Source organism: Lissotriton helveticus, chromosome 4_1 (assembly GCF_964261635.1).
Source record: "Lissotriton helveticus chromosome 4_1, aLisHel1.1, whole genome shotgun sequence".
NCBI classification, from domain to species: domain Eukaryota; kingdom Metazoa; phylum Chordata; class Amphibia; order Caudata; family Salamandridae; genus Lissotriton; species Lissotriton helveticus.
Window position 1 is genome coordinate 1052127409 of NC_136063.1, and position 26916 is coordinate 1052154324.

Consider the following 26916-nt stretch of genomic DNA (forward strand, 5'->3'; position numbering starts at 1 on the left):
AATAGTTTACAAATTTGACCACAAATTAGTTGAACATTAAAATAGGCTAAAAACAAAAAACAGAAAGATATAGCAGCAATCAAACCTTTGTGAATCTGGTTGCAAAGTGCAGGAAATTGAGGCTAATCATAACAGCAAGCTTACAAGAATAGGGATCTGTAAATGTAGGCCCTGAGACATTTTAGCAATTAATTTATCTAATAAATACCAATAAAGTACAGCACAACAAGTTTATAGGCAATAAGGACACGTAATTAATCTCTTTCCACGGATCATATCACTACCCTAGATTTCTTTCCCGCCATGTTTCATAATCTAACTGCAGCTGTGATCAATTTATATACACCAAATAACAAATAAATTAGGGCTGCAGAAGTTATAAATAAAGTAGGGCTGACTTGCAGCTTTTAATATTCATTTGTCTAAGTAGCGGATTTAAGGAAAATTTCCTTGGAGCTTTATAAAGTTTGCAAAATTGAAAAAAGTGTAGTGTAGATTGTGCAGACTATGAACAACATGGGTACAAGGTCTGAATCACCAAACGCTTCTCTAGGATAAGAAACCAGGAGGTGAGCAATGTTACAGTGAAACCTCATTAAGTAGTGCCTATGATGCTGGCATGGCACCAAGTTTAAATTGGGCTCCATACTATGTGTGGTGGTTAATAGTTGGTAAGCCATCCACCCTTCTCTTACTACATTCCTGAGTTTCTCTTCTTCCATAAGCATTGAAAGGAATTCATCTTTGATACGTGTTTTTGGATGCCAAACTAATTCTGTGTGGGTTTTTACAGAAATCCGCACGCCCAATCAAGCAGAGTTGATCCATGATCTATATCAGCCATGCAATGCTATTAGCTTTATCGAGCCTCAATCAATCAATAATTATGGCTTGCTTGAACAATGTTTCTGTTTTGGCCCAAATCGAAGCCATAACATTAAGAGTGCAAGTTGTATTCAATCCTCGATATACAATAACTCCAAACTCGCATGACAGGAATAGATGGGTACACCAGAGGAGACAGATAGCAACCTTCTTAAAAGCCATTACCTCTGACCTGGATTTGTGTTGTGTCAGAAACTTCCCATATGCCCGAGCCAAATGTGGCCACTGACATACATCTGGCCTTCTATAAGTCTATCATTACATCTAGGGGTTTAGAGCCTAATTTAGCCTCAAACTTAAAGACTGCAGCAATGGACCTATCAAGTTGGGTCTTCCTAACCTTCACCAAGTGCCCCAAGTACCTTTATTATCAAATTGAACCCACATGTGTTTAAGAGTCCAAGCTGTCCTTTTCTGAGTGTACAGAAAGAATGTACTTTGACGTGTCCTAACGGCATGGTGTGTTTCTCTTTCACCTTCCATGCACCTACACCCCTCTTTCCCTATTCCGACCTGACCTGGGATGTTGTTCCCATTCTACGTTTCCAGAAGTCTTTACGGGCAGATTGGTAGATTATTGTGTAAAGCGTCGAGAGAATAGGCTCATTCCTAACAGTTTACCAGGGCCACATATGCTCATGGATTCCTGTGTTTACCAACTTCAGGCTATAGCAAAAGCCATTAATAAAATTCAGCGTGAATTGGAAGTGGCTTGCCAAGAACAAACATTTTTGTTAAGTAAGATTAACCTCTAGTGCCGACCCCACAAGTCTTGTCATGGCCGGCTGGTGAAAATGCAGCAGATTCAAATCCCAGACGCGGTTTACCCCTGTTAACAGGCCTCACAAAATTGTACAGGAACCTGTGCAGATTGGGAATCTGAAAAGTCCATTAACCAAAGAAAAGATGATTCATCGTCGCAAAGAAGTGCTGTGCCTTTATTGTGGTAAATTTGGACATTTTGTAAGAAGCTGCCCCCAGTTGCAGGAAAACGAGCAGGCCTGTCCTTGACTTGCAAATTAAAGACAGACCTTTCTGTGTCAAAAGAGTTTGCACCTTCACAAGCACATTATTATTTCCAGTTTAAGTGACATCACATAATGTGCAGTACACTCTTTTGGCTGTGATTCAATGTGAAGTGTCTGATTGTTTCATGGACTATACATTTGAGAAGATGGCAGAAATACCTGTACAGAACAAGACATATGTGGTACCCATTCCAGGAATAGATGGGAAACCCTTAACCTCTGAAGATATCTCACAAACCTGAGTTTCGATGTAATTAATGTCTCATCATTTCCCATTGTGCTGAAAAATGTATGTTTGTGAATCCTTAATCCTACTATTAATTGGAAGGCTCATATAATTGATACTTTTCAACAAAATGGCTGCTGGCCGAGCCAGAACGACTAAAACTGCAGTGCACTGAAAAGTGAAAAGTAAACTGAGAGGTTTGGCAGAAATATGCGGGTGCTGGGCCTGGGAGAAATAAAAAATAAAAATAAAACGTAGGAAATGAAGCGCTTGGGAAAAAGGAGACATGGGTCGGTGGAGGGAGTTTAATGACAGAGTGTGCATGGAGGCAGATGCTTTTTCAACAGATACAAATAAAAAAAGTAGAAAACAGGAAACAATGCATTTTTAAGAGTGTATGTGGACTTTTTAAGCAGACCTGTCATCGAATTGCCATAGTCTGGTACCAACTTTGATGGCCAGTCCTATCAAATAGTGCCTGATGTCAACTGAACCACTGTAGCCAATGGCTGAAAGGGGTTGTCTAAAAAAACCTTCAACTGTTCATATTTTGTTCCTAGTATATTGTGGTGGTATATGTGTTGTGTGCTGACATGGGCCCTCACAGATAGCTTACACTGGCTGTAGACAAGACATAAAAACTGACAAAAACAGGTAACCATGTTCTGAAATAATGCTTCTTCCTCATGTAAAGCGCTCTGATACTTCCGGGTCTAGCCAGCGCTATATAAAACACAATACATAAATTAATAAACACTATCAGAAATGCTTTCTAAGAGGTGATCTGCATAAATACCAGACCCTTGTATGTCTGGCATTGAGACAAGAGGAGTCATTGTTATCTGCCATATCTGAGGTGCATCAGGACTTTGTTGATGTCTTTAGTAAAGCTCAAACTCACTCTCTGCCACCACATAGGGATTATAATCACTCCATTAATTTGGTTCTGGAGGCAGTGATTCCTATTGGATGCATTTATTTTTTGACCTTCAAGGAATGAGCAATTCTTAAGGAATATCTTGCCAAAACCTAAAGAAAGGGTTCATCATATAAACTACTTCTCAAGCTGGGGCCCCCATTTTCCTTTATTCCTCAATCAGATGAGATTTACAGACAGTATCATGATCACTGTGAACTTAGAAACATAGCTGTTCACAGCCAGAATCCCTTACCTTTAATCTCGGTCTTAACGGACAAAATCAAGCTTGCTGGATTTCCGTAGCATACGATCTGGTAAGTATCAGAGACGGCGATGAGTGGAAGACCCCCTTTAACACCAGGTATAACTATTTAGAATATTTCATCACGTCTTTCGATCTATATAATGTCATGGCTGCATGCCCACACTTATAAATTACATCTTCAGCGATATCTTGGATCAATAAGTCATTTATCTTGATAACATTTTATTTTTCTCTAACTCTGTGAAAGAACATCGAAGATATTTCAAGGAGGTATTGCCTTGACTTCTGAAGCATTCAGTGTATGCAAAAATGAGAGAAATTCCATTTGAACTAGATTCAGTTTTTTGGGCTTCATTCTCTCTGAAGAAGGCATACAGATGAATTGCTATAAGGTTAAAGCAGTTTTTGACTGGGAAGCATCAAACAGTGTGAAAGAGATGTAAGGTTAAAGCAGTTTTTGAAGGGGAAGCATTTAACGTTGTGAAATACATTTAAAGGTTCTTGTCTCGTTGAGTGTCATACAGTGTAGTACAGTGGCGTATAGTGGATGGCCATAGGGTGGTGTACATTGTCGGACAGTAGAGTGGAGTATAGTACCGTTGCGTAGAGTGGGATGAAGTGTAGCAGAGTGGAGTACACTGGATTGAGGTACTGTACAGTGGAGTAAAGTGTCAGAGTGGAATAAAGTGTTGTAGACTATAGTAGAGTGGAGTGGTGTAGTATACAGTTGAGTAAAGTGTCATTAATTGGAGCACCATGTTGAACAGTAGTGTGGAGTGGGGTGTTGTACAGTATTGGAAAATGATGTAGACTACAGTAGAGTAGAATTGCATACAGGCTAGTTGATTTTTATAAAGTGTAGTGGTGTACAGTGTTATTCAGCACAATAGCATAGAATGGCGTAGAGTGGAGTGGAGTAGAGTGGAGTGGAGTACTGTGTCAAAGTAGAGTGGGGTGCAGTGGCATGTAACGAGTTGCCTACAGTGTTGTATAGTGGGCTAGAGTGTTGTAGAATAGAGTGGAGTGAAGTGGTATAGACGAGTAAAGTGTTGGAGAGGGGCATACAGTGTAGCAGAATATTGTAGAGTTGCATAGAGTACAGTAGTGTGTGAAACAGTGGAAATAGCGTAGAGTTGATTGTTATATAGTAGCGTACACTGAGGTAAAGACGCATACAATGGAGTAGAATCTAGTGGAGTGGTCCTAGTGTGGAGTAAAGTACAATAGAGCATATTGGGGTGTCATAGAGAAGAAAGGAATGGAGTGGAGTATACTGGTGTAGCATATGTAGAACACTGTTATAAATTGGAATGTAGTCCCGTACACTAGAGTGGAATTCTGTGTCATAAAGAAAAGTGTTGTATGGGCACAGAGGGGAGTACAGAGTTGGGAAGTAGAGTGTATGGGGATAGAGTGGAGTAAAATGTCAATGAGTGCAATGAAGTGTGGTAAACTTCTATAGTGTGGAGTTATATAGAGTAGAGGAGAGTATCATAGAATGGAGCGGTTTAGAGTGGAGTAGCGTATACCATAGTAGCATAGAGTGGATAACTGTAAAATGGAGTAGCTACTTTACTCAAGTGGTAATAGGTAGGGATCTGCTACTTACCTATATCTAACTACTAGACTTCTATTGACTCCCGCAAACGTAATAATAGTTCTTACACTTTTACCAAATACACATTATTTCTCATTTATTTAAAAAGAAAGAGATGTATTATCCCCTTTTTATAGAAATGTAGCTTCCGCAGCCATATTACAGCATTGTCTGTTATGGAACAGCTAGAGACACCAGGGGCCATATTACACATGACTGCACCGGCGCTAGATGTCGCTGTGTGCCATAGTATGCGCCGATCGCATTACAGAGGATCGGTTTGTAATGCACCGTGATGTTGGCGCAGACTTTGAGCTCTTTGTTTGTGTGCGCTTGCGTCTGATTGCATATTGTACATAAACACAAACGTACTCTGGCGCACAGCGACAACAAGCGCCAGCGCAGCCATGTGTAATACGGCCCCAGATGTGTGTTTTGTAATGGTCTCATTTCTATGCGCAGGTGTAAAAACTTGCATTCTAGCTAATCACCAATCAAATGTAAACCTTTTTAATAGAAATGAATTGTATGTGATGTTTGTTATCTTTTTAGGATTTTAAGAAAGAATATATGCCCATGAGTTGTTTTTGGTTTAATTTATTGAAATGTTATTTGTCCTATGTACTTTTATGCATTTTTCTTAAATGCGAAATAAAGTTACTTGACGAGGAACTAGAACTTCCACTACAAAGATGTAGGAATTATATTTTCGAAATAGTGGAATTCTCTGTTCAGCTTCTCCCCAGAGATGCCAATTGTAATTCTTTTTTTGTTTCCCAAAGTTGTCAATGCTTTTGTTTTTTAATCTACATGTCGTATGCGTATTTCACATATCTAGTGCATCTTAACCTCTACACATTAATAATAATAACGCTTCTTCGTTCAAATAAAGCAGCTGATTAGTTCATTAACTGGTGTTTTTGCAAAGCCATATTCAGTACCAGCGAATCACCTGGCAAAAATACTCTCAGGCCCCCGGGATAAAGACCTCTTTCAATAGTTCATTTGGTTTATGTTGTTTAACCCCTTCGGGGCGGATGACGAGCTCCGCTCGTCATGGGCGTAACCTGCGCTACGCGGATGAAGAGCTGAGCTCGTCACGTAACGCGGGTTTTTTTAAATCGCAGCGCGCAGCGGGAAAACCGCTAGCGCGCATGCGGCTAAACATCATTTGGTTTATGCCAACGGATTCGTGGAATCAATATAAATAAAAACATGCATACAGTAAGTTAGTCCTTTACTCAAACACGGTAGAAGAAAGAACAGCCTGTTCCCACCTACCAGCCACAGTCCAAGTAAAGAATACAAAAACACGCTTTTATCAGGGGCTCCAGAAAGAGAGCAGTGCATCTCTCCATTCAGGACCATACGTGCATGACTCATTTATTGAATAATCAATCACTCAATATCATGCAATTCCATCTGTGGGAAATGTGCCCTATCTTCCCTCCGAGACAATGCCCCATAAGGACTGCCTGCCGCTGTATCCTGGAAGGGACATCACGGTTGCCCAGGGCTGGCCCATCTTCTGCGCCGTTAAACTTCAGTAGCAGGGTTTCCCACTCTCTTTTCTCAAAAACCACATTTTCTTGATTTTCCATAAGAGAAACAATGTGCACATATAAGCATTCAATAATATGAGTAGTCAAAGTAAAAGCATTACCGTACATATTGACATCGCTTTATCAGTGCCAGGGGCGGCCTTAGGCATGTGCAAGCTGTGCACCTGCACAGGGCCACTAAACCCAGGAGCCTCCACGTCAATATATATCCTTAAGATAATAATCCTCTGAGGATGGATACATATTTGCGTAGTGGCCCCTGGCAGGGATTTTGCGGCCTCCGGCTCTGTTCCACTTCCAAACACCATGACCTCGGTCCCACGCCTCTTCACTGGCCTCTGCGCCTGCGTTGCTCCTAGTTCCTGAGCTCCGGGGGGCTCGGCACCACCCGCACCCCCTCTTCCAAGGCCCCCAACCTACGCTCCCTGCTCAGGGCCACCATGAGCCTAAAGCCGCCCCTGTCAGTGCACGTGCACAATGTTAAACGACGCTGACAGGTGCACGTGTTCCCGCCTGGACTCATCCTCCTCTGGCAAACCGACTTAACCGGTGGAACCACTGTCACCGTGTAACCCTTTGTTCCCCATACGATTGAAGGTTCAGGATGCTTATGCTTTCTCGTAGGGGGGGAGGACGAGTCCCCCAACGCTGCACATGTTCTGTGGACCATTTGCTCACAACAGATAACCAGCTTTCTAGCTTTGGAGAGGGGGCAGATATCTTGACATGGATATTTTGTGCTTTTTGAGCAGGTGTGCTGCATCACTTAGCCTGAGCTGTTATTTTATGTCTTTAACATATGGTATCAGGTCAAAAATTGAATTCTTGGTGTATGGAAGAATTGTGGTATCCAAAGGCAGTAGTGATATGGGGCCAATACGTTTGGTTGAATGAGCAATCGGAGACATTAAAGTCAGCATGTGGTGAACAGCATCTTGGGCAAGTTGGGGGTAGCCACAGATATTTTATGTAATATGGAGGGGATAAGGTAGGTGCAATGTTTTCAATTAAATTGAATATGTTTGAAATGTGCTTTTCTTGAGACTCTTAATGGGTAGAACGATGTGTTCCCCCAGTCGGCATCAGAGAGATTACTATGTTGATCATCTATTAAATATCTTCTTTTATGAAAACTCTCCAGGTTATGTATCTTTTGGAAAGCCGGGCTTGGTAGATCAAGGATTTTGCCTTTGGGCCTTTCCCCAGTCCCATTAGAGTGTGAAGTAGCTTGTGTACCTGTGGCTCTGTCTCTTTCTGCCCAAGAGAGTGCATCACATGCGTTTTATCCCATTGTGTGCCCTTCTGGTATCGAGCACGCTTCCCTCGTCTGCTGGAATGTTTGCAATTTCCCTGCACACGAAGATCGTCCATCATCTAGAATCATAGGCGTAGGAGCGTTTTACCAATGTATCCTAGAACTAGTAAACTGGTGCTAATATTGGCATTATTTTAATACAGAGCCATCTGCCCAGACTTCTTTGTTGGACAAGAGCCATGGACTCCTTCTAGTGACTGGGCCACCTTTACAAAATGGTTAGAAACTCGACAGCCAAGGAAAATTGACAAGTAAGTTGTATGTTAACTAATGTTTTAACTTAATATGACAAGAATGTTGAACTATGTCGCAATTTATTTTAGATACGTACAGGGTGAGAAAGCCTGCAGTGTCAAGGTTTCTGGTATGAATATCATAATTAGGAGGATGAAAATGACCTTGGTGATGCTCTCATTGAGTCTCTTAAATTGCATTGTTGAACTCTGTTTAATGGACATAAGGTAACTGACATGCACACTTCTGAAATACCAGGATGGTCTGATGGTGTGCTTGCGCAAAGCCTTGCTGCTAATGTTCCTGGTGTGAGCAAGCAATTGGGCCGGCGGGTGGATGGGAAGATGGGACGGTCGGAGTCCTCTCTGAGCGAAATGTTCTGAGGGTTGGAGGGAGAGTTAGAGTTGAGCTGCAGGATGAGAGAGGATCTTCCAGGAAGCTGACGCTCAGCACTCATTGGAAGGCATGAATCTTCCCAGGAAGGAAAGAACCTGAGGAGACTTCAGAGAGGGAACAGGTAGGTACTAAGGGAGCTCAGGGGTGATCGATTGGTGTGTACATTTTAGGGCACTTAGAGGTTGGAAGTGTCTGAGACTTTTTCCAAGCATTCTACCCATTACCTTTGTGGTTACCTGAGTTTCACCTCTCTAGGTGGCCTGGGTACCAGGTCATTCCACTACCTCCATTTACATCAGGCCCGGCGGTCTCCAAGGCTAGAATCAAAGGGGCATATTCTCAAGGAGTTTTTGCTGAGTTATCGGCATTTTATCGCAGCCAAAGTCGTGATAAATTTATCACCCCATTCACAAGCCGGTGCTAACAGCCCATAGCTCCAGTTTACCTGCGATAGCAGCCTCAAAAAACATCGCCACAGATGACCCCGGCAACTATTGCTAATGAGATGCAGAGTAAGCGTTCCCGTGCAAAAAGCCACGTCAACACCACTTCGCCACATTCTCAACGACCAGCCAGATCGGCGATAAGATCACAAAACATGCAATATGGCTCGTTAGCAGCAGGAAATAAACACCTGCTCTGACCTGGTGCAAAGTCGGACGACAGCCTGCACCAGGAAAGGGAGCCCAGCCCACAGCCACACCTGAAGAACAACAGATGCCATGGAGCCACTGAACATGTGGCCTGGACAACCGAGAGGGCCACAACACCCACCACCACCACCCCCAGGACCACACCACACCCCCCTGGACCCCCACTGCCCCTCCGACCACACTGAGGCAGCGCAGGCAAAGACAGCGACCCCCTGAAAACGCACCAACCGCACACACCCAACACCAGAGAATGACATTACACACCACAGGCTCAAAGGGACAACCAACATCCCACCTTAGCCAAAGCTGCTGGCCGTGCTGCACCTGTTGGCCTCTGGTACCTACCAACCAACAACTGCCAGAGTCGGAGGAGCCCTATCAAAGTTCCACAAACCTGTCCTGAATGCCAGCTTGGCACCCCATACCCATACTTCCCACACACTGCGCAGGAACAGATAGCGACCAAGCAAGCTTTCTTTCGGGTCGTCTACAAGGAGTCAAGCTGGGCTCCCATAATTCCATCTCAAGGGAGCTCACCAAGGGAGTGCCACAGGGCTCATGCCTAAGCCCCACGCTTTTTAACGTGTACGTGGCCCCCTTGGCGGACATTGTAAGAAAATACGGGTTCACCCCGGTGTCGTATGCTGACGACACCCAACTCCTGTTCCCCTTCCAGACTCTCACGCCCGCAATTCAAAAATCTTTTGCAGGTGAGATGAGAGCTGTGTCAGACTGGATGGCACGGAATTACCTCCAGTGTAATGTAGCCAAGACGGAAGTCATGTTGTTTGGTGAGGCTACTCTTCTATGGTCCCCAGAATGGTGGCCCTTGGAGTTGGGACCTGTTCCTAGCCCGAAACAAGTTGTTAAAAATCTTGGAGTACGTCTGGATCAAGCACTCCTATTCAAAGAACACATCAACCAAGTTACAGGAGCATGCTTCCGCGTTATCGGGCTGTTATGGCGTGTTTTTCCGTTTCTGCCCGATAACTACAGGAAAACACTAGTCCAGACATTAGTAATCAGTAGGATGGACTATTGTAATGGTTTGCTTATCGCGGCAAATGAGGAACAAATAAAAAAACTACAAGTGGTCCAAAATACTGCGGCGAGGCTGGTTGGTAATGCTCAACCTAGAACTCCCTCTCGTCCTCTTCTTCACCAGCTTCACTGGCTGCCAATAAGGCAACGTATAGAATTTAAGACGTGTTGTACAATACATAAATGTCTGTTTGGTACAGGACCCAAATATTTGAGGGAAAAGTTTGTACCATACATCCCTGGACGCACTTCACGCTCCAGTAGTCACCAGTTACTACAGGTCCCAAGGTTTAGAAGAACCAGACAAGGAGGTCGCGCCCTCTCCTACAAAGGCCCTGTTCTCTGGAACTCTCTCCCACCCATGCTGAAACAAATTACCAATTTAGAATCCTTTAGGAAAGATCTTAAAACCCATTTATTCACTCAGTTTTAATGTAACATTTTTCTGCTATTAGCATATTATCATGTTTGAGTCTATCAGATAGGAGCATAGGCGCGGAGATATCCCTTCGGGATTTGACTCAAGCGCTATATAAGAAAATAAATAAATAAATAAACAAGGCGTCCACACCATAGCTGGCCTTCCACCCGTTGTGGGTGCAACTGACTGCACACGTGTCCTACTGGTGCCCCTGGCAAAACTGCACACAATAACCGCAACAGAAAGCACACATATTCCATCAATGTGCATGCAATAGCGGTCCCCCGGGAAATCGCCACAAACTTCGAAGACAACCACCAAGGAAGTGTGCATGACTCCGACATCTCCCAACAGTCCATTAGCAACCAGCGCTACCAGGATGGCACCTAAGGAAATGCACTGCTCGTTGGCAAGTACCAATGGAACACAACACACGCCTGAACTCCACAATCATGCAACGCACACCACTGGGAATGCACACGTTACAAACTCACATACAACGTGCCAAACAACATGCCCACCAACCAGACACAACAGCACAACTTACTGTGGGAACCTGGGCTAGCCATGTACATGAGCCATCAATGTCATGGCACCTCAGCCACACAATATCTGAATGTGGGGAGAGGTGGGAACCAGGCATGTGCGAAGGAGGCAAGTGACCTATGAGTGAGAAGGTACCCATTGCCAAGTGTGGCGTGGATGTGATGGCCAGACTGCAGTATGCAAAAAACACACATAACCATGTCGACATACACCGCTGGTGTATAGAGTGTAGTGGACAGTGGACGCAACCATGTCACCCCAGCTAGTGGGGAACATCTCGGAAATGCAGCTTGTTAAGTCCCCCCTCCCGTAAGCGTGAGCGCCGTGGGCTGCCAGCGTAGGGGTGTGAAAAAAAAGCACGTAGCTCTGGGCATGTGTAACGCGGTGGAGAAGTAGACAGGGAGACGATATGGAAGTTCAAAAAGAAATAGGGGTTTATTGGCCGAAGTTCTATAATGATGAACAACAAATGAAAGAAAGAATGTCTTTTAGTGGGGTCTTCACTCTCTTTCTTCAGTAAGTATGGAGTTATTCCTTGAGGTTCCGCTTCCTTAACACAGCAGGCTCTGGTTCCTCGATCCGTGTTGTATATGCCGGGCCAAAAAAGAAAAGAAAGACTCGGTAAGGGGGCGTTCCTCTAATTAAATCATACAGGGGAAAAGGAGTGAAGGACTGGCACCCGACCGTCACCGTGAGACACGCTATCTTTTTGAAGTGAGTTACGTGTGGCTAAGGGTCCCACTAGTCAGGCTGCCCGCCCCTTTCTCCCACCTTCCCCTTATCCAACACGGGCCCCAGGTGGCACCGTACCTTCAGAAGCCACGACCCTACTGGGCCGTGGCTGGCTCTGGCGTTTTGCCGGAAGGGGTCCGGTTCCCTCTTTTCCTCGCTCGGGGATGGTGCCTCTTCCTCTCGTTGGGCTCCCGGCTCCGTCCCGATGCAGGTTCCTGGGTCCTCGAGTCCCGGTGATACAAAGAAGGTTTCCGCTCCTCTCTCGGCTCTCCAGGAAGCCGTTACCCCATGAGCAGGGGCTAGTGACCCTCCTCTGCAGCTCGTATCCGGCTCTTTGAAGGAGTCACGATCAGCTGACGAGGACACGTGATCCGATGCGGAAGTCAAGGGTGAAGAGAAATTAAAGGGCCAGTGCATCCCGCTCAGTCCGGTGGAAGGCTGGAAACAGAGAAGGGGATAAGGCAACAAGTAAGGGGGTAGTTGATCTGTCCCCACAGCGGAGGAGGAGTCCACAGGTGGCTCCTCATCACAGCATGGTCCTCTTCTCGAATGCCCAACGTCTCTGCCAGGGCGGTGCCCCTCAGCCCGCCACGAGGCCGACGCCGTTGCCGTGAGTGGTGTTGACTGCGATCCTGTGTGCCTGCTGCATCCCAGGCCGCTGGTTTCCGAACCCGACTTGCTTGCCCCTGCGCAGCCAGACCTCACTGCTCACCTGCTGACACCGGCGTGTCAAAAAGGGACCACCTCATGCCGATGCAAGCTCCAAACTCGAGGCATGCAAACTTGGCAACCTGCTACGACCATCCCGGCCTCCGCGAGCAAGGCCCACAGTACTCCTTTCTCGTTGACGTACTCTACCGGCATACAGAGCGGACTAGTAGGGCACACATTTGTAACTGAGCCTTGATAACACTATGGCTGGGAACATCAATTATGGCTGATTTTATGTCACTATACTCCCTTCAATGTGGTGCCACCAGGTCTTAGTAGTGCATCACAACCGCACATTTCTGTGGGCCCACGTGGACTACTGCCCTCGGCCTACGCTGTGCCCGAGTAGGTCAAACAATTGGAACTGAGCATCGATTTTTCAATGGCACGCACGGAGAGGTGTAAGAGGATGAAGCATTGCAGTCCGGAGGGAATAGGATCATCGTTACGGAGGTGATCGAACACTACCGACAACTGCTCTGGTGTCACTAACTCTCTGCATCGCGAGCCAACAACACGTGGCTGTGGGCCACTGCTGACTGCTGCCTCCGGCCTACACTGCGGTCAAGTAGGTCACACATTTGGGACTGAGTCTTGATTTAGCAATGGCGGAGTGCATATCATTGTACCGGCATCATCGCAGACTGCATCCCCTCTCTGCCCCGGTGCCACTAAGTCTGTTCCCCGACAGCCATGGACACTTTCTGGTTGAACTTTGGTGGCGGCTGAGTCTGGTTGTGATCATCCTCATGTAGCTGATACCTAAATGGTGGTGAAAACAAGGCTGAAGCATTCCACTCATCCATTTGCTGCTTCTGGACAGCAACTGCCCTCTGCATCATGCCCTGGAGGACACCCTCCACTGTCCCCAGCAGCCCTCCACCACATTCACCTGGGATATCGATGAGGACCCGCTCAGTCCGCGTGGCCCTACCTCATTGCACCCGAAGTCACTGTCTCGTGGCAGGGTGCCTGTGCCAACCGCTGTGCATCCAAGCCACTAACTCTCTGCTGGTCCGGTCAGGGACCCCTTCTTCTGAGATATTGGTTCGCCTCTGAGGCGAAGGCCTTGGGGTCATCAATGCCATGTGTCTGTGGCCCTGCGCTGTACTCTGCCTCCGGCCTCAACTGCAGCCCACCAGGGCTCGCACATCAAATCGAGTCCTGACCGCGCAGACGTCGCATCACCGCAGGAGGCACACGCCACCACCACCAGGACCAACTCCAACCGTCAACTGCCAGTGTCGAAACGGTTGTACTGGCAGACTTAAGGAGTTGCTCACACCTGTCGTGGATGCCATCTTCTGCCTGATCCCCTGCTCAGTACTCCAGGTGCCACTAACTCAGTGCACCAAGAATCATCACCCATTACTGTTTTGTTATGTGCTGTGGAGAGCTCACACAGCAATGTCACCTCAGGCAGTGTGGGAGACCTGGAACGAAGATGATGCAGGCGTGACACCCCCACTGCAGCTGCATCAGGAATGTCCCGAAGGGACACAATCCTAGACATTTTCTTCACATGAGCGTGCTCAGCTCTAGTGCCCCAACCTCAGCAACTCACGGACACTTCTGTTTGTTCATTTTGTGACCTCTGGACCTTCTCCGGCTACCTCCATGATGCGCCGCAGTTGTCCCTGTAAGGCTGGTGTTGTCTGTTTCCGTATTCATAGTGTTCACTGTTGTATTTGTTGCCAGCACCAAAAACTCCCTGAGGGCTGGCTTGCACTCACCCCACACCCATCCAGCACAGGCTTCACTGTACACATGACCCTGGCAATAAAGGGGCCGGGCGCACGGGACCGTAGCCAGTTGCAAAAACTATCTGTGTGTGTCCGTGTGGTCATGATGTGTGCATGAGGGCCCCAGGCCCTACAACATTACATTGTGCTGTGTACTGTGGGCGCAAACCATGTCATCGCAGGCAGCGGGTATGACCTTGGACATAGCTTTGTCGTCAGCCACTCAATACGTAAGAAGAATGGTCGGGGCCATCGTACGGAGGTCCAGCGTGGGGGTGTGAATGGTAATTCCATGGCTGTGGGCGTGGTTCAGTACAAGAAATGTGCAAATGCATGTGTCTCTGTCACAGTGTGGGTCTCCTTATAGGGTTGCCTGAGATGTCCATGAGCTGCTGTATGGCGTTGGTATCGAAGGTGTGGTGGTCATCTCCGGCATCACTGATGGGTTTCTGGTCTGACCTGCTGGAGGTGTTGTTTGTCATTCTGCAATGTGAAGGGGATATGCATGTTGACATTGTGTTGACATTTATGTTGGTGCATTGTTCTTGTAGACATGAAGACTGTGTGACAATATACATTGTGACTGTTTGGGCGGTGCTGGCAATTTGAGGGGGGACAGTGGACATTTGAACTCTGTGACGGATGTGAGGTTGTACATGTACATATGCATCTCACAGTTCCCTGCTCTGTCAAATCTGATTGGCCTGCATCTGCGCATGAGCAGACCCAGTTGTGTCCCCTGTTCTGCAGTGTCGGTGTTGCACTTTGTGCCACATTGTCATGGGATGTGCTGTGATTGCTATGTGTGTGTGCTGCAGTGTGCCACGGGGAGGAGGTACATGGTCCTGCGTCATTGTGGGTATGCAGTGTGCTACACATCATTGGGCATGTGTGCCATTGTGCCCATCTACCCCGTCCCCCCAGTCCCTGGTCGTTACTCACACTGTTGTTGTGTCAGGTCCTCTCGAGCTGTGTCCATACTCCCACCTCCTTGCACCATCTCCAAACTGATGACTGTGGCCTCCATTTCCTCCCGCTTCTCCTGTGGCGCAGGACTCCCACCTCTGTCGCCTTTGCTGCCTTCCTGTTAGCAGCGGCTTTATGCCTGGTTTAGGTTTTCACATCATGCCAGTGCCTCTTGGCCTCCTCGACACTCAGACTGCATTCAAGGTAGTCTAATTGTGGGTCAGTTGCTAGTAGTGTTCTGTCACCTCTGTGACGCTAAACTTGTTTTCCTGCGGACTTCAACCCGTCTTCCTCTCCCTCTTCTCCTTGGCCTTCCCCGACCCTGTTGGTCCTTGCTGGTGGTCTGTGGGGCTTGTGGGGTTCGTGTTGACCTCTGCACTCGGTCAGGGTGCATCCATGTTGCTACACACTTTGGAAATTTTTCTGGTGTGTTTTTCTTGTTCTGCTTTTATAGTGCATTTTCCCCCCAGACGCGTGGGATTTGCAGGCTTGTCGCTGGTTTTCGCTGCTTTTTGTATCGCGATTGGCCTCATCGCAACTTGTTTTGCATTTTTGCAGCATGGCGTTGATTTTATCACGGTCATTTGACGCGTTATCTGGGGACTATTGCATGTTGCCGCCATGTTGTGAATACTTGGTTAACACGGCGTAAATTTCCCGCAACAGATTGCGATGTTGAAGGTTGCGTTAAGTTACACAGGGATCAATATTTGATAAAGCTTACTAAGGCCAGTCACAAGAGGAACACATGGAATCTGAAAACATAATATTAGAGTTGGGGTGCCCCAAAATATTATGGGGGCGTGCAAGCTCTTTCCTGAGACCTCTTGCACAATTACTTGGTCTACACGTTGTGAAATTATTACCTAACAACAACTATAAAAATATTCACTTATACCCCAGAGTACAGGTTGAGTTCCATCAAGCACTTTCTGAAAATGTATGAGGCAGAGTCATTGGAGTGGTCCTCGAGTGGGGGTCGGGCATACCAGGTGTAACAGCTGGGTTTGAAACTGATATTTCTTTAAATGCCTATTGGAGTCCCAATGACTTTTTATGTTCATTTCAACCAGGGGTGGCAGTTAATGTAGGAGGCCAAATGTAGCAGCTTTGGATTTCTTTGTCGCCCATGCCTAGGAAAGCTCTTAATCACCACACACTGAGGGGTGTTATGGCACAAGCTGCAAGCCCAGATACTGCAGCTTAACTATGTTAAGACAAGCCTTGGTAAGTTGGAGCTGAAAACTTGGGGGCTTATTTATGAGAATCCTGTGCCACTTTTGCACCCTTTGCACCAAGTAAAGTGGTACATATGTCACACAGGGACTCTCAAAGACTTATAATGCCATGCAAAGCTGGCCTGCATGGCTTTAATTGGGTAAATGGCATTTACAAACCGGGCAGAACGCGTTCCGTCATCCTGCAAGCGTTTCCACTCTTACCTTTACCACGCATATGCCTTTACCTTGCATATGCGTGGTAAAAACAGTCAGCGCTCTAGATTCAGAGCAGATAGACAGGGATAATGAAGGAGGGACAGGAGGAATCGGCACGCAGCATGGTAAGTAGGGCTGGGGCCGAGTTATAGAGCTTAGGGCGAGGGTGGGTAGTTTTTAGGGCTGGGGGATGCATTTTAGGGTTCAGGGCTGTGGTTGGACAGTTATTAGGGTTGAGGACTGGGATTTAGGGCTCAGGTTTTGGGGGGGTTGGGCAGTTTTTAGGGCTGGCGGTGGGGTAGTTTTCAGGGCTGGATTTTAGGGCTCTGGGCGGGGGCTGGTGTGTAATCTTTACAACACACATGCCTTTTCCAAACATGCCTTTGCAACAAAATTCCTGTGGTAAAGGCATGCCTGGTAAAGATGCGGTCGAAGTAAAGACCGTGCAGTTGAAGGCATGCATTCTAATCGCATGCATGGTCCCACCATACAACACTTTGAGTGGCTGCATAAATCATGAGTAAGACACGCACAGCAAATCCCAGCGTTGCCTTACTCTGTGCCCGGGAGGCGTTCCTTGGGCGTTGAGGTGGGTTTTCCCACCAACACCCAGGAAATTTGACTCTGCTCCCGAGGTGAGGCGTAACGAGGAGAAATATGTTTATTTCTCCTTGTTTTTCCTCTTTTCATATGTGCTGCATTCTGCAGCACACATAGAAAGAGGAAAATGCCTCGTAGGATTGTTTTTTGTGCAGGATGGTGCACCATGAGGCAAGGGTGTCTACGTTTGCACTAAGCTGCCAAAACGGCACAAGCACAGGCAGAAAAGGCAGGAATGAATCGTATTTTTTATTAAATTAAGTGCATTCCTGCCCTTTCACTTTGGCGTAGGGAAGCTTGCTGCCCTTCGTCAAAATACCATAAATGAGGCCCTTGGTGGGAAACCCCAGAGGTGTTTGAAACAAGCCACATGACGTTTATCTTGTAGTTATACTTCTGCATGAAAGCGCATGAACTAGTTTAAGGGGCGCCCTCCTCGTCAGTGCAGGCCTCTTTTTACTTATATACTCTGAATGTGCCTTCTTAAAATTCGGATTGACTGCAGTTAAAGTGTAAGTTTTAAACTACCTTTAAGCATTGCATTTTGGGCAAAACTAGATCAGAGCTATATGGTTTGTTTGTGTGACAGGAGTACTGTTCAGACATGTATGTTATGTCCTCTATACACAGAAATAAGGACAGGTTTATCCCCTAATTTTTAAAGCTTGGGCAATAGGCACTACTTACCAGTCATGCTTTTTGCTATAAGCTAGGCGATCAATGGGGCCTAGCCATAAATGTGAATAATGAGAAGGAAAGCTCTGGGGACCTAGGTTTATGATAAACTAGAAAAATACTATTGTGAACCAGTAGTACATTGAGTTGTTATTTATTTGTTATACATAATTCACTTTAAACATCATGAAGACAGTTTAAGCTTTCTATTTACAAATTTGTATTGTGCATCTTAAGGCACTATAATTTTCATATTTTTTATGGAAGAGCAGCCCATATTTATTTTGACAGAAATAAAAATAGAGAGTCACCCTTTAACCAGAAGGGAACTGGGTAAGTCACAATGATTAAACAAAAGTGTTCCCTTGGTGGATCCTTATTTGTCTGCTCTGGAAATTTTTATATAACCAAATCACTTTAATTCCACATTTCAATATCTCTTGTTAAAACCACATATTCATCATACTTTGACTTTACTCACCCCCTTGCTATAAGTAGAACCACAAAAGGCACTTAACCCAATGAAAAATATTCTCAATGCCAATTATACATTTTGTTCCATTTTATTAAAACAATTAAAAAGATTTTTTTAGAAAAACACCTGTTTTCAATATATCAATTAAAATATTTGCTTCTCAGTTTATAGCAGCACATCGAATGTCTACAGTCAGAGAAAACATTTACTGTATTGTCACACTTAGCAATACATAATTACAATATTCATCATATCATAAACAAAAATTATATATGTAAACAGTATTGATAAAACCCACAGACGTTTATTGTCGACGCGTTTCGGTGGATCCTGCTTTTGCACCACCTTCCTCAGGACAGTTAAAAAAACGCACAATAATCTGTGAATAAAAAAGCCCACAATCACTAATGTATATTGGCAAACAGTTCAATATATATCATATTACAATATTTGATAAACATAATCCTTATCAGTACCTCTTATACTTTGCTATTTGTAGTCCCACTTAGATCAAAGAGTGAAAGTCATCCAGACATTCTCTCAACCCAACATTTCAAACTTGTCTCTTGCATGCCACCATCAAATCTATCATTCCTACCGCATTTACTCCATTAGTACTTCTAAATCTGATGTTTTAAACCACTAATCTGCATACCTTTAAAAAGGTATGCAGATTCTCTGCTGAGCCATCTAGGGAGCTCATACATGCCCCCACCAAATCTCTCAATCCCTCAACATTTACTCCATTGATTCTTCTGAGTCTGATGTTTTAAACCGCTAGTCTGCATACCTTTAAAAACTTGTGCAGATTCCCTGCTGAACCATCTAGGGAGACTGCAGTCAACTTCACCACTTATTAATAATGGCAACTGCAAGGGCAAATGATTATATATTGTAATTCCTTAGATAGCCTCTGTTCGTTTGTTTAGTATTTTATATCTAACTAGCTTAACCGTTGCGCGTTGCTGCGATCTCAGAAGACAGGAAATTCAAGGAAACTCGTTATAACATTCAATTTACATTCTGTCATTTTTATTGAAACGTATTCATTTTAATATGGAAAACATTTCAAAGTGTTGTGTTAATTCTATTTATTTATTCGTGTGCTTGTGGATACACGATTTTTTATTTTTCCGTCTGGTGCGTACATCAGTATTCAAAAGATTATGAGGGCACTGGGGGGCCGATATTTTAAAACAAATTATGCCAGAAACATTCGCTGGAGTGTACTCAACAACTTCCCAAAGTTTCATGGCGATTGGATGAATGGTGTTTTAATTCTATTTATTTATTCGAGTGCTTGTGGATACACAATTTTTTGTTTTTCCATCTGGTGCGTAAATCAGTATTCGAAAGATTATGAGGGCCCTGGGGGGGCCGATATTTTAACAAATGTTGTGCCAGAAACCTTCGCGGGAGTGTACTCAACAACTTCCCAAAGTTTCATGGCGATCGGATGAATGGTGTAGTAATGCATAAAGGACAAAAAGACAGACAGACAGACATACTTTCGTTTTTATGTATATAGAGTATACACTCACCCTTATATGTGATCCTGTATTATTTTACTATATCTCTACCCGGTCATCCTATCCTTCTTACAGGGTCACTTTTCTTGTTATCTCTTCATGGGCCCGATGTAGGTGGCCATTACCGGTCAGTAACGGCCAAATTCAGCCGTTACCGACCGGTAAATGGGTCATTGAGATGTAGGGGACCATTTTACAGAATTGGTAAATTTACAGAATCGGTAAATTTACCGATTCTGTAAAATACCGAATCGGTAATTTTACCGATTCGGTAAATCTCACATGTAGGTGGCACTGCAAACAGTGCCACAGGCCTTTAGGAGTCGGTATTTTACCATGACCCAATCCAATTGGGTGGTGAAATACCGAATCCGGGTGTGCATGCACATCTGTGCATGCACACCTGTGCCATGTGACACACAGACATGCCCTTAGGGCATGTATGTGTGCCACATGGCACACATGCCTGTAATTGGGGTGCCAGAGGGTGTCAAAGTGACACCCCCTGCACCCTTGCAAAATTCGGTATTTACCGATTTGGTAAATACCGATTCGGTAATGCCCATTGATTCCTATGGGCTTCAATGCCCATAGGAATCAATGGGCATTACCGATTCGGTATTTACCGAATCGGTAAATACCGATTCCTTCCGATTCGGTAATTATGAAAATAAAATTACCTACATCTGCCCTCCTCTTTTTTACCGCTTCTTAAATACCGATTCGGTATGAATCGGTATTTAAGAAGTGGTAAAAAAGATTTACCTACATCGGGCCCCATATGTTGTATTCACCTAATGCAGAGTCAATGTTTTAAAAAGCCATTTTAGAATGAATCACTTGAAAACCTCAATTCAATGCATAGGTTCAACATGTTTATTTAGAAGAGCTTACCTATCAACACTTGGTATTCTCTCTCCACTGTGGTGTAATAAAAGTCTGCATGACCTTGGTGCACCCCTCTTTTTCTATTTTGGGATTGTTTAATTGTCCCTGGGTTTCGCTCTAAGATAAAAGCACAGTTTTAGATTCTATATTTGTTATTATGATGTTAACCGATAGCGGCATATTCTATCCGCCCGTCTCTGGCTGCCAGTTCCATCATCACGACCTATTCTTACTGTGTCCCCATATACTTCTTACTCCCTTTTGTTTAGTTCTCCCTCATGTCTGTACTACAATTCCAGATCACCTATATCGATCCTACCAACATTATATAATTAAAGATACCTTCTATTGTATCTTAAAAATGGATTGTGCCATATTTTTAACTATTGTACGTGATCACTCATAGTGTATCCGACATAGCACACGTGCATCCCCCTCCTTTTTATTTTCAAAACCTGCTGCTTAGCTTTCAATAATGCTTTGTTACGTGGCTCATAAAAACTGTACCTACCTACCATTACCTAAGGTGAGGATCTTAGTATTGCTATGGGAAACAGCCACTACAACGCGGCCGTTTCCACGGAAACGTTAACCACGCATGCATTACAACGCATGCGTGGTTACCACGAAAGCCTTTACCACGCATACCATTACTACGAGGTACGTAGTAAAGGTATGTGTGTTAAAGGGTAACAAAAAAAGGGGGGCTTCGGGAGGTCTCCCCCCAAAAAAAGAAACTCACCTTAAAAAAACGTCGAGTTGTGCAGGAAAATGGCGTCCTTTAAGAGGAAACGGAAAGAATCTTCCGTTTCCTCTTAACGACGTACGACGTCACCACGAAGGATTAGAGGAAAAGCCTATGCGAAGAAAAAGCATTCCGTTGTAACGCATGCGTGGTAAAGGCATGCGTTGCAACGGAATTCGTTGTAAGATCACATATTCATTGCTTTTATTGCTATATTGTGGCCTCACGGGATACCCACAAGAGTGCTGTTGGAGCAAGTCTAAACTCCACTCCCTCCCTACGCCGAACGGACCACATGGGCGCTTGCAGCCATCCCACGGTTATCTCACCTCTTGGTCTTTACCACAGGGGGAACAAGAAAAGAAACATGCCGTAATCTTATCCGGCAGTTAAGTTATTTACCCAGGTCACGTGATACCGGGTTCCGGTTTTACGAGTCCCGCCCTATCCATCGTGTATTTCTTATTATAAAAGGGCGCCATCTTAACCTGATGTGCTTTGATAAGGAATAATATAAGTGCCCCATATTATTAACGCATTTGTGTTGCAAAACTCCAGTATTTGCATTTGTTTTTATTAAGCGACCTCCCGTTCCCAATCAGTACTATTCATTACTTTTTTTTGATTGATTTGTTACAACCTCTTCAACAGTGCGTGGGAATTTCTCTCTAATGTCGGTCTGTATTAATAAAATTCTTGGGGGAGTTTCACGCTTATTCACAGGCTTGTTAATCTACACCACCTCATTACATCTTCCCTGAGCAGTTGCAGGAGTGTTTAGGGAATTTTCGGAGCCATTTTGAAACCAGCCTAGATCATATTCCTAATAGTCATGCATGATACGAATCTATCCTCAATGTTGCATCATCATGATAATCATTCATCTTCTATCCATTTTTTTCTCACTACTGAAACCCGTCATCTAAATTATCATTATACATACTGACAGGTCCTAATGTGACATTTCTAGCACTACGTGTATAATTATAACAGTTGCCCCAAGTGTTCATAAAAATAATCACACTCAGGTATGTATATATGTATGTAGTGCATAATCCAATGTCTAATCCCGGCTTTCTAGACACCCCTCTGCTTTAGGAATTGTGAATTAAAAAATCTACATGATGTTTTCCTACCTATTTTTGTACAGTTCCTCTATTAACCAGCCTGAGTCTTGAATGATTAAGGTGCATAGTGTCACCTCTTTATCTATATAGCCTCTCCCATTCTTCGTGACTATTTAGACCATGTGTAAATGTTTTGAATTTACACATGAAGAACTGTTCCCTCATCTTCCGTTTTTAGGTCGAGCAGACCTGCATTCAATGCGTAAGCATTGAAGCTGTCTGCTTCAGACCTATTGTGAGCCGTATTTGGGAATGTGGACAACAGTCAGACGCGCGCTTTTGCAGTCTCAGTTTTGACCGCGGGAGCGCGCGTCTGAGCCGCGCTTGCGCAGACGAACACACAGCCCCTGCTCTCGCATGCATTAACGGCGCACAAACACAGCCAGCCCCCACCCCTCTGCATGTGCATGCACACACACACAGGCGCGGGTACACATACACACGCTGCCGCCCCCCACCCCTCTGCACACACACAGACACGCACGCATACACACGCCGACCCCCCCCCCCCAAACACACACACGGTGGTTGGGTGACACGGCTCTGATTATCCTTACCGGGGCTCTTCAGATTGTAGTGGGCTTCCATGGCTGCGGCTGCTGCTCTCACGGTGTTCCGCCGCCCCAGCTTTAGCCCTGACGTGGCACCAAGTTCGTGGCCCTGCCCCGGTGCTCACACTAACGCTGCGGCGCCCGGGGAGGTGACGTCAGATCCAGCCGCTGACTGTGTCCTTCAGTGAGCGCCGACATAGAAAAGGGACTGGTGCGGCGGAGAAAGTGCAAGCGAAACTGCAGGAAGGGTAGGCGGAGGCCTTGAGCGCGCAGACTCTCAGGCCATTAGGTAATCGCTCGTTTCTACTTTCTACTTCAGTTCACATCCTACCTTGCTGTCTGCAACACCTTTTCCCTGCTTCTTATATTCTCCCTGTGCCCCACTTCCGTATTGGCCTGTGCCACACTTCCCGTGCGATCCTTGCCCCACTTCCGGTGCCAGGCTCAGGGCGCGCGCAGGTGTCGGTCTACCCGTCGGGCCCGGAGCTGGGCGCCTCGCAGGCGGCGCTGGTGTGGCAGGAGGCGGCCAGGCGGGCGCTTCTCGCTCGGCCTCTCGGGGGGCAGCCTGGTGCAGATGCTGAGCCGCGAGCTGCCGCGGACCCCCCAGCCCTGCTCCCACTGGCTGCTGGCTTACTGCGACGGGTGCCCATCGAGGACCCCGAGAGCACGCACGGGCAGTACCGGGTGAGCGGGCACTTCCAGGGCAAGGGTGGGGGGACAAAGCACCTGGTGGGCGAGGGATGTAGGGGGCATGCTAGGATGAAAACAGGGCCCATATACTGAGGATGCAGTACAAGAACAAGGTGGACCGGGTAAGGCGTGTGCTTAGGTCATAAAAAATCAAGTTTGCAGTCGGCTGTCACCAACTCTTTTTAGCATAAATGCAGGCGCCATTTACTTGCGGATGTGGGTGCATTTCGTTTGCAAGGAACCTTTAGGTGCACCCTCTGGACTGCATATATAATTCTGCACATAAACTGTTCCAGTATGAGGGCAACCCATGTCAAAACCTGGTAATATAATAATATCAGCTGCACGAGTGAACAATAAATAGGCAGTCATTTGTTGCGAAGAAGTCTCCTAGATATTATTGAGGCTCGCTCGCGGCACTGCGTTATGACATTGTTGGTTATTAGGAAATTATGGTACTGTAATGTCCTCCTATTTGACCTGTGGCTGTGAAGTCTCTTCCCTTGCGAGCTCGTGCTAATCACATGCCCATTCGAGTGGGAGGGTAGAACGGGTTAAGCACCGTCCTTTCTTGTATGTAGGCTCAGATTGCACTTTTCACTGCTATTCAAAATTTCGTTTCTGGCGAGATGCAGTTGTGCCAAGTTATAGCTATGGTGCTGTCTAGTGGCTTAGTGGTCTAACGCGTCCACTGTGTGGTCCTGTGTTCGACCTGATTGTCACAGGGTCAAATCCTAGCGAGTCCACTCAGCCTTTTATCCTTCTGAGGTAGATAGAATAAGTACCATTGAGATGGGGAAACAACAAACATATATTATTATTCGGCGCCAAGATACCCTTGGGTGCAATGAGCTAAAAAACGGTGTTGGATCTAGCCCTGATCGCTTGACTGGGTGAGAGTACTCTGCTTAATTCAGAGACTCTGTCCATCACCACCCCTTGTTGTAAATAATTTTGTCCACCCTAAGCGTGGAAGGGTATACTCAGATGTGAGTCCCTTGCTCATTGCACCATCAGGATTCAAGCAAGCCGGGCCGAAGACGGCTGGAATGCCAGAAACCGGTCCCCGGAAGCTTGTTTCCTTCCCAGTGTAAGAATTGGCTTTTGTAGTCTGGTCTGCCCTGTTCCCATGATGCACTGGGCCAGGGACAGACTAATTTGCATACAGCCAGGTTCTGAAACTGGGATGGTGCAATGAGCTAAAAAACGGTGTTGGATCTAGCCCTGATCTCTTGACTGGGTGAGAGTACTCTGCTTAATTCAGAGACTCTGTCCATCACCACCCCTTGTTGTAAATAAGATACCCTTGGGTGAGCCTGCGCTTTATAAATACACGTTATTATGTATGACTTATGTATGACTTGGACAGAGCCTGCTGTCGTCTACCTGTTTCAGGATGTTATTTGTGCCCGCAGGATGATAGTGCCCTGTTTCTAGTACAGTACAGCAGATCCTATTAGGGATGTTTGGTTGCACCAGCAGAAAAGATTCTATTTCAGGTTAGTCTCCAGGGTCACTCCTCGCAGGAGATGATGTTTTGGGCTCTTTAGAGAGTAGTTTATTTTTGTACGTGCGTTTGTGTCGATCTCAGGTGGGGTGTTCTGCTGCTGCCGCAAAACTGGCTCCCTGGTGGTACTTTCTTGTGTGCTGATGAAACAGGTGTACTCTAGGATGCTGTTGAGCTAGGCCTGCGGCGTGCTCTGGCTTCTCAGATACTTTTGCCTATGAACTAATGTTCAGTATTGGCTGCATAACGTCAGCCATCGTTAAATATTTAATTTCGGTAATACTTTTGCCTATGAACTAATGTTCAGTATTGGCTGCATAACGTCATCCATCGTTAAATATTTAATTTCGGTGCTGCACTATTTCCGTACCGCTGTGGTTCCTTTTGATGCTGTAACAGCACATATTGTAGTGGCTGCAAACCGTGATCTCACGTTGGCCATGCTACGATTTAACTGATGGAATAAGCTCAAATTGGACCATTGGGGTGTCTTGCTGTACATTCAGACCTCACGTTAAACGCTCTCGTCAGGCCAAGTCTCTAGATATAAGCGGTTTTACTGACAAGAGAGCGCCTTTATGCTCAAAGTACAATTTATACTGGTTTTGTGAAAAAATAGTTTTCATTTCAGAAGGAAGTAATTGCAGGGGAGGAAGCTTTTTACTTTAAATTAAGTGTGGTTGTAATTTAAGTGGTATGTTACCTTAAAAGACGCCAAGATCGTGTTGCAGCCCTCGTTGCTTGTATTTTTCTAGCATGAAAATGCTGCGGTATATGATGTGAACATTTAAATGACCATGCATGTTAGTGCAGTAGAACTTTCCCAGTGTATCTATTGTGCTCTGTGTTTTTAGGTCTGGCTTTTGCAAAAGTTTAAGCTATTGGCATTGTAAATGACAATGCTATTAATGTATCTATTTTCAAAACCAACACATAAATAAAAAAAAGTGTCATTTACAATGCCAATAGCTCAAACTTTCCTAATGCGAGACCTATTGCATTGCAAATACTTGTTTATCTAGTTCTCCCCCTCTTTTAGACAGTTCTGTTCTTTCTAATACGCACAAGCGTAGATCTTCCACTTTGTGCCTATGTTGACTCCAATGTTCAGTTAGAGGGGCATTGCACTTATTTGTCCCTATGGCAGATCTGTGTTCATTTAGGCGTACCCGGATTTCTCTCATGGTTTCACCTACGTATCCCATCCCACAGGGACACAGGATTAAATAGATTACGTTTTTTGATCTGCAATTAAACATGTCTTTAAAAGTTTGCTCAGCACCATTGAGCACAATTTTCTGACCTTTTATTACTGACTTACAATTCGAACATGTGGTACATGGGAATGTGCCTATTATTTTGTTATTTGTATCAATGCTTCTCTGTTGTACTCCCCCTTCTTCTCAGTACATTTTCACCAGTCTATTTCTGATAGTTCTGTTTCTCCTTTAGGA

At 45.4% G+C, this 26916-nt stretch overlaps 1 protein-coding gene across 2 annotated transcripts in view; it reads left to right on the forward strand.

Moving 5' to 3' along the window:
- CMBL (carboxymethylenebutenolidase homolog) overlaps positions 1–26916 on the forward strand; it is a 716939-nt gene that overhangs the window by 330264 nt on the left and 359759 nt on the right. Inside the window, exon 3 of one of the 2 annotated variants that reach the window (XM_078687646.1) lies at positions 7941–8048. The exons of the other annotated variant lie outside the window; for it this stretch is intronic. Coding sequence (XP_078543772.1) covers positions 7941–8048 — 108 coding nt within the window. The remainder of the gene's footprint in view (positions 1–7940; positions 8049–26916) is intronic. 2 annotated transcript variants of the gene reach the window in all.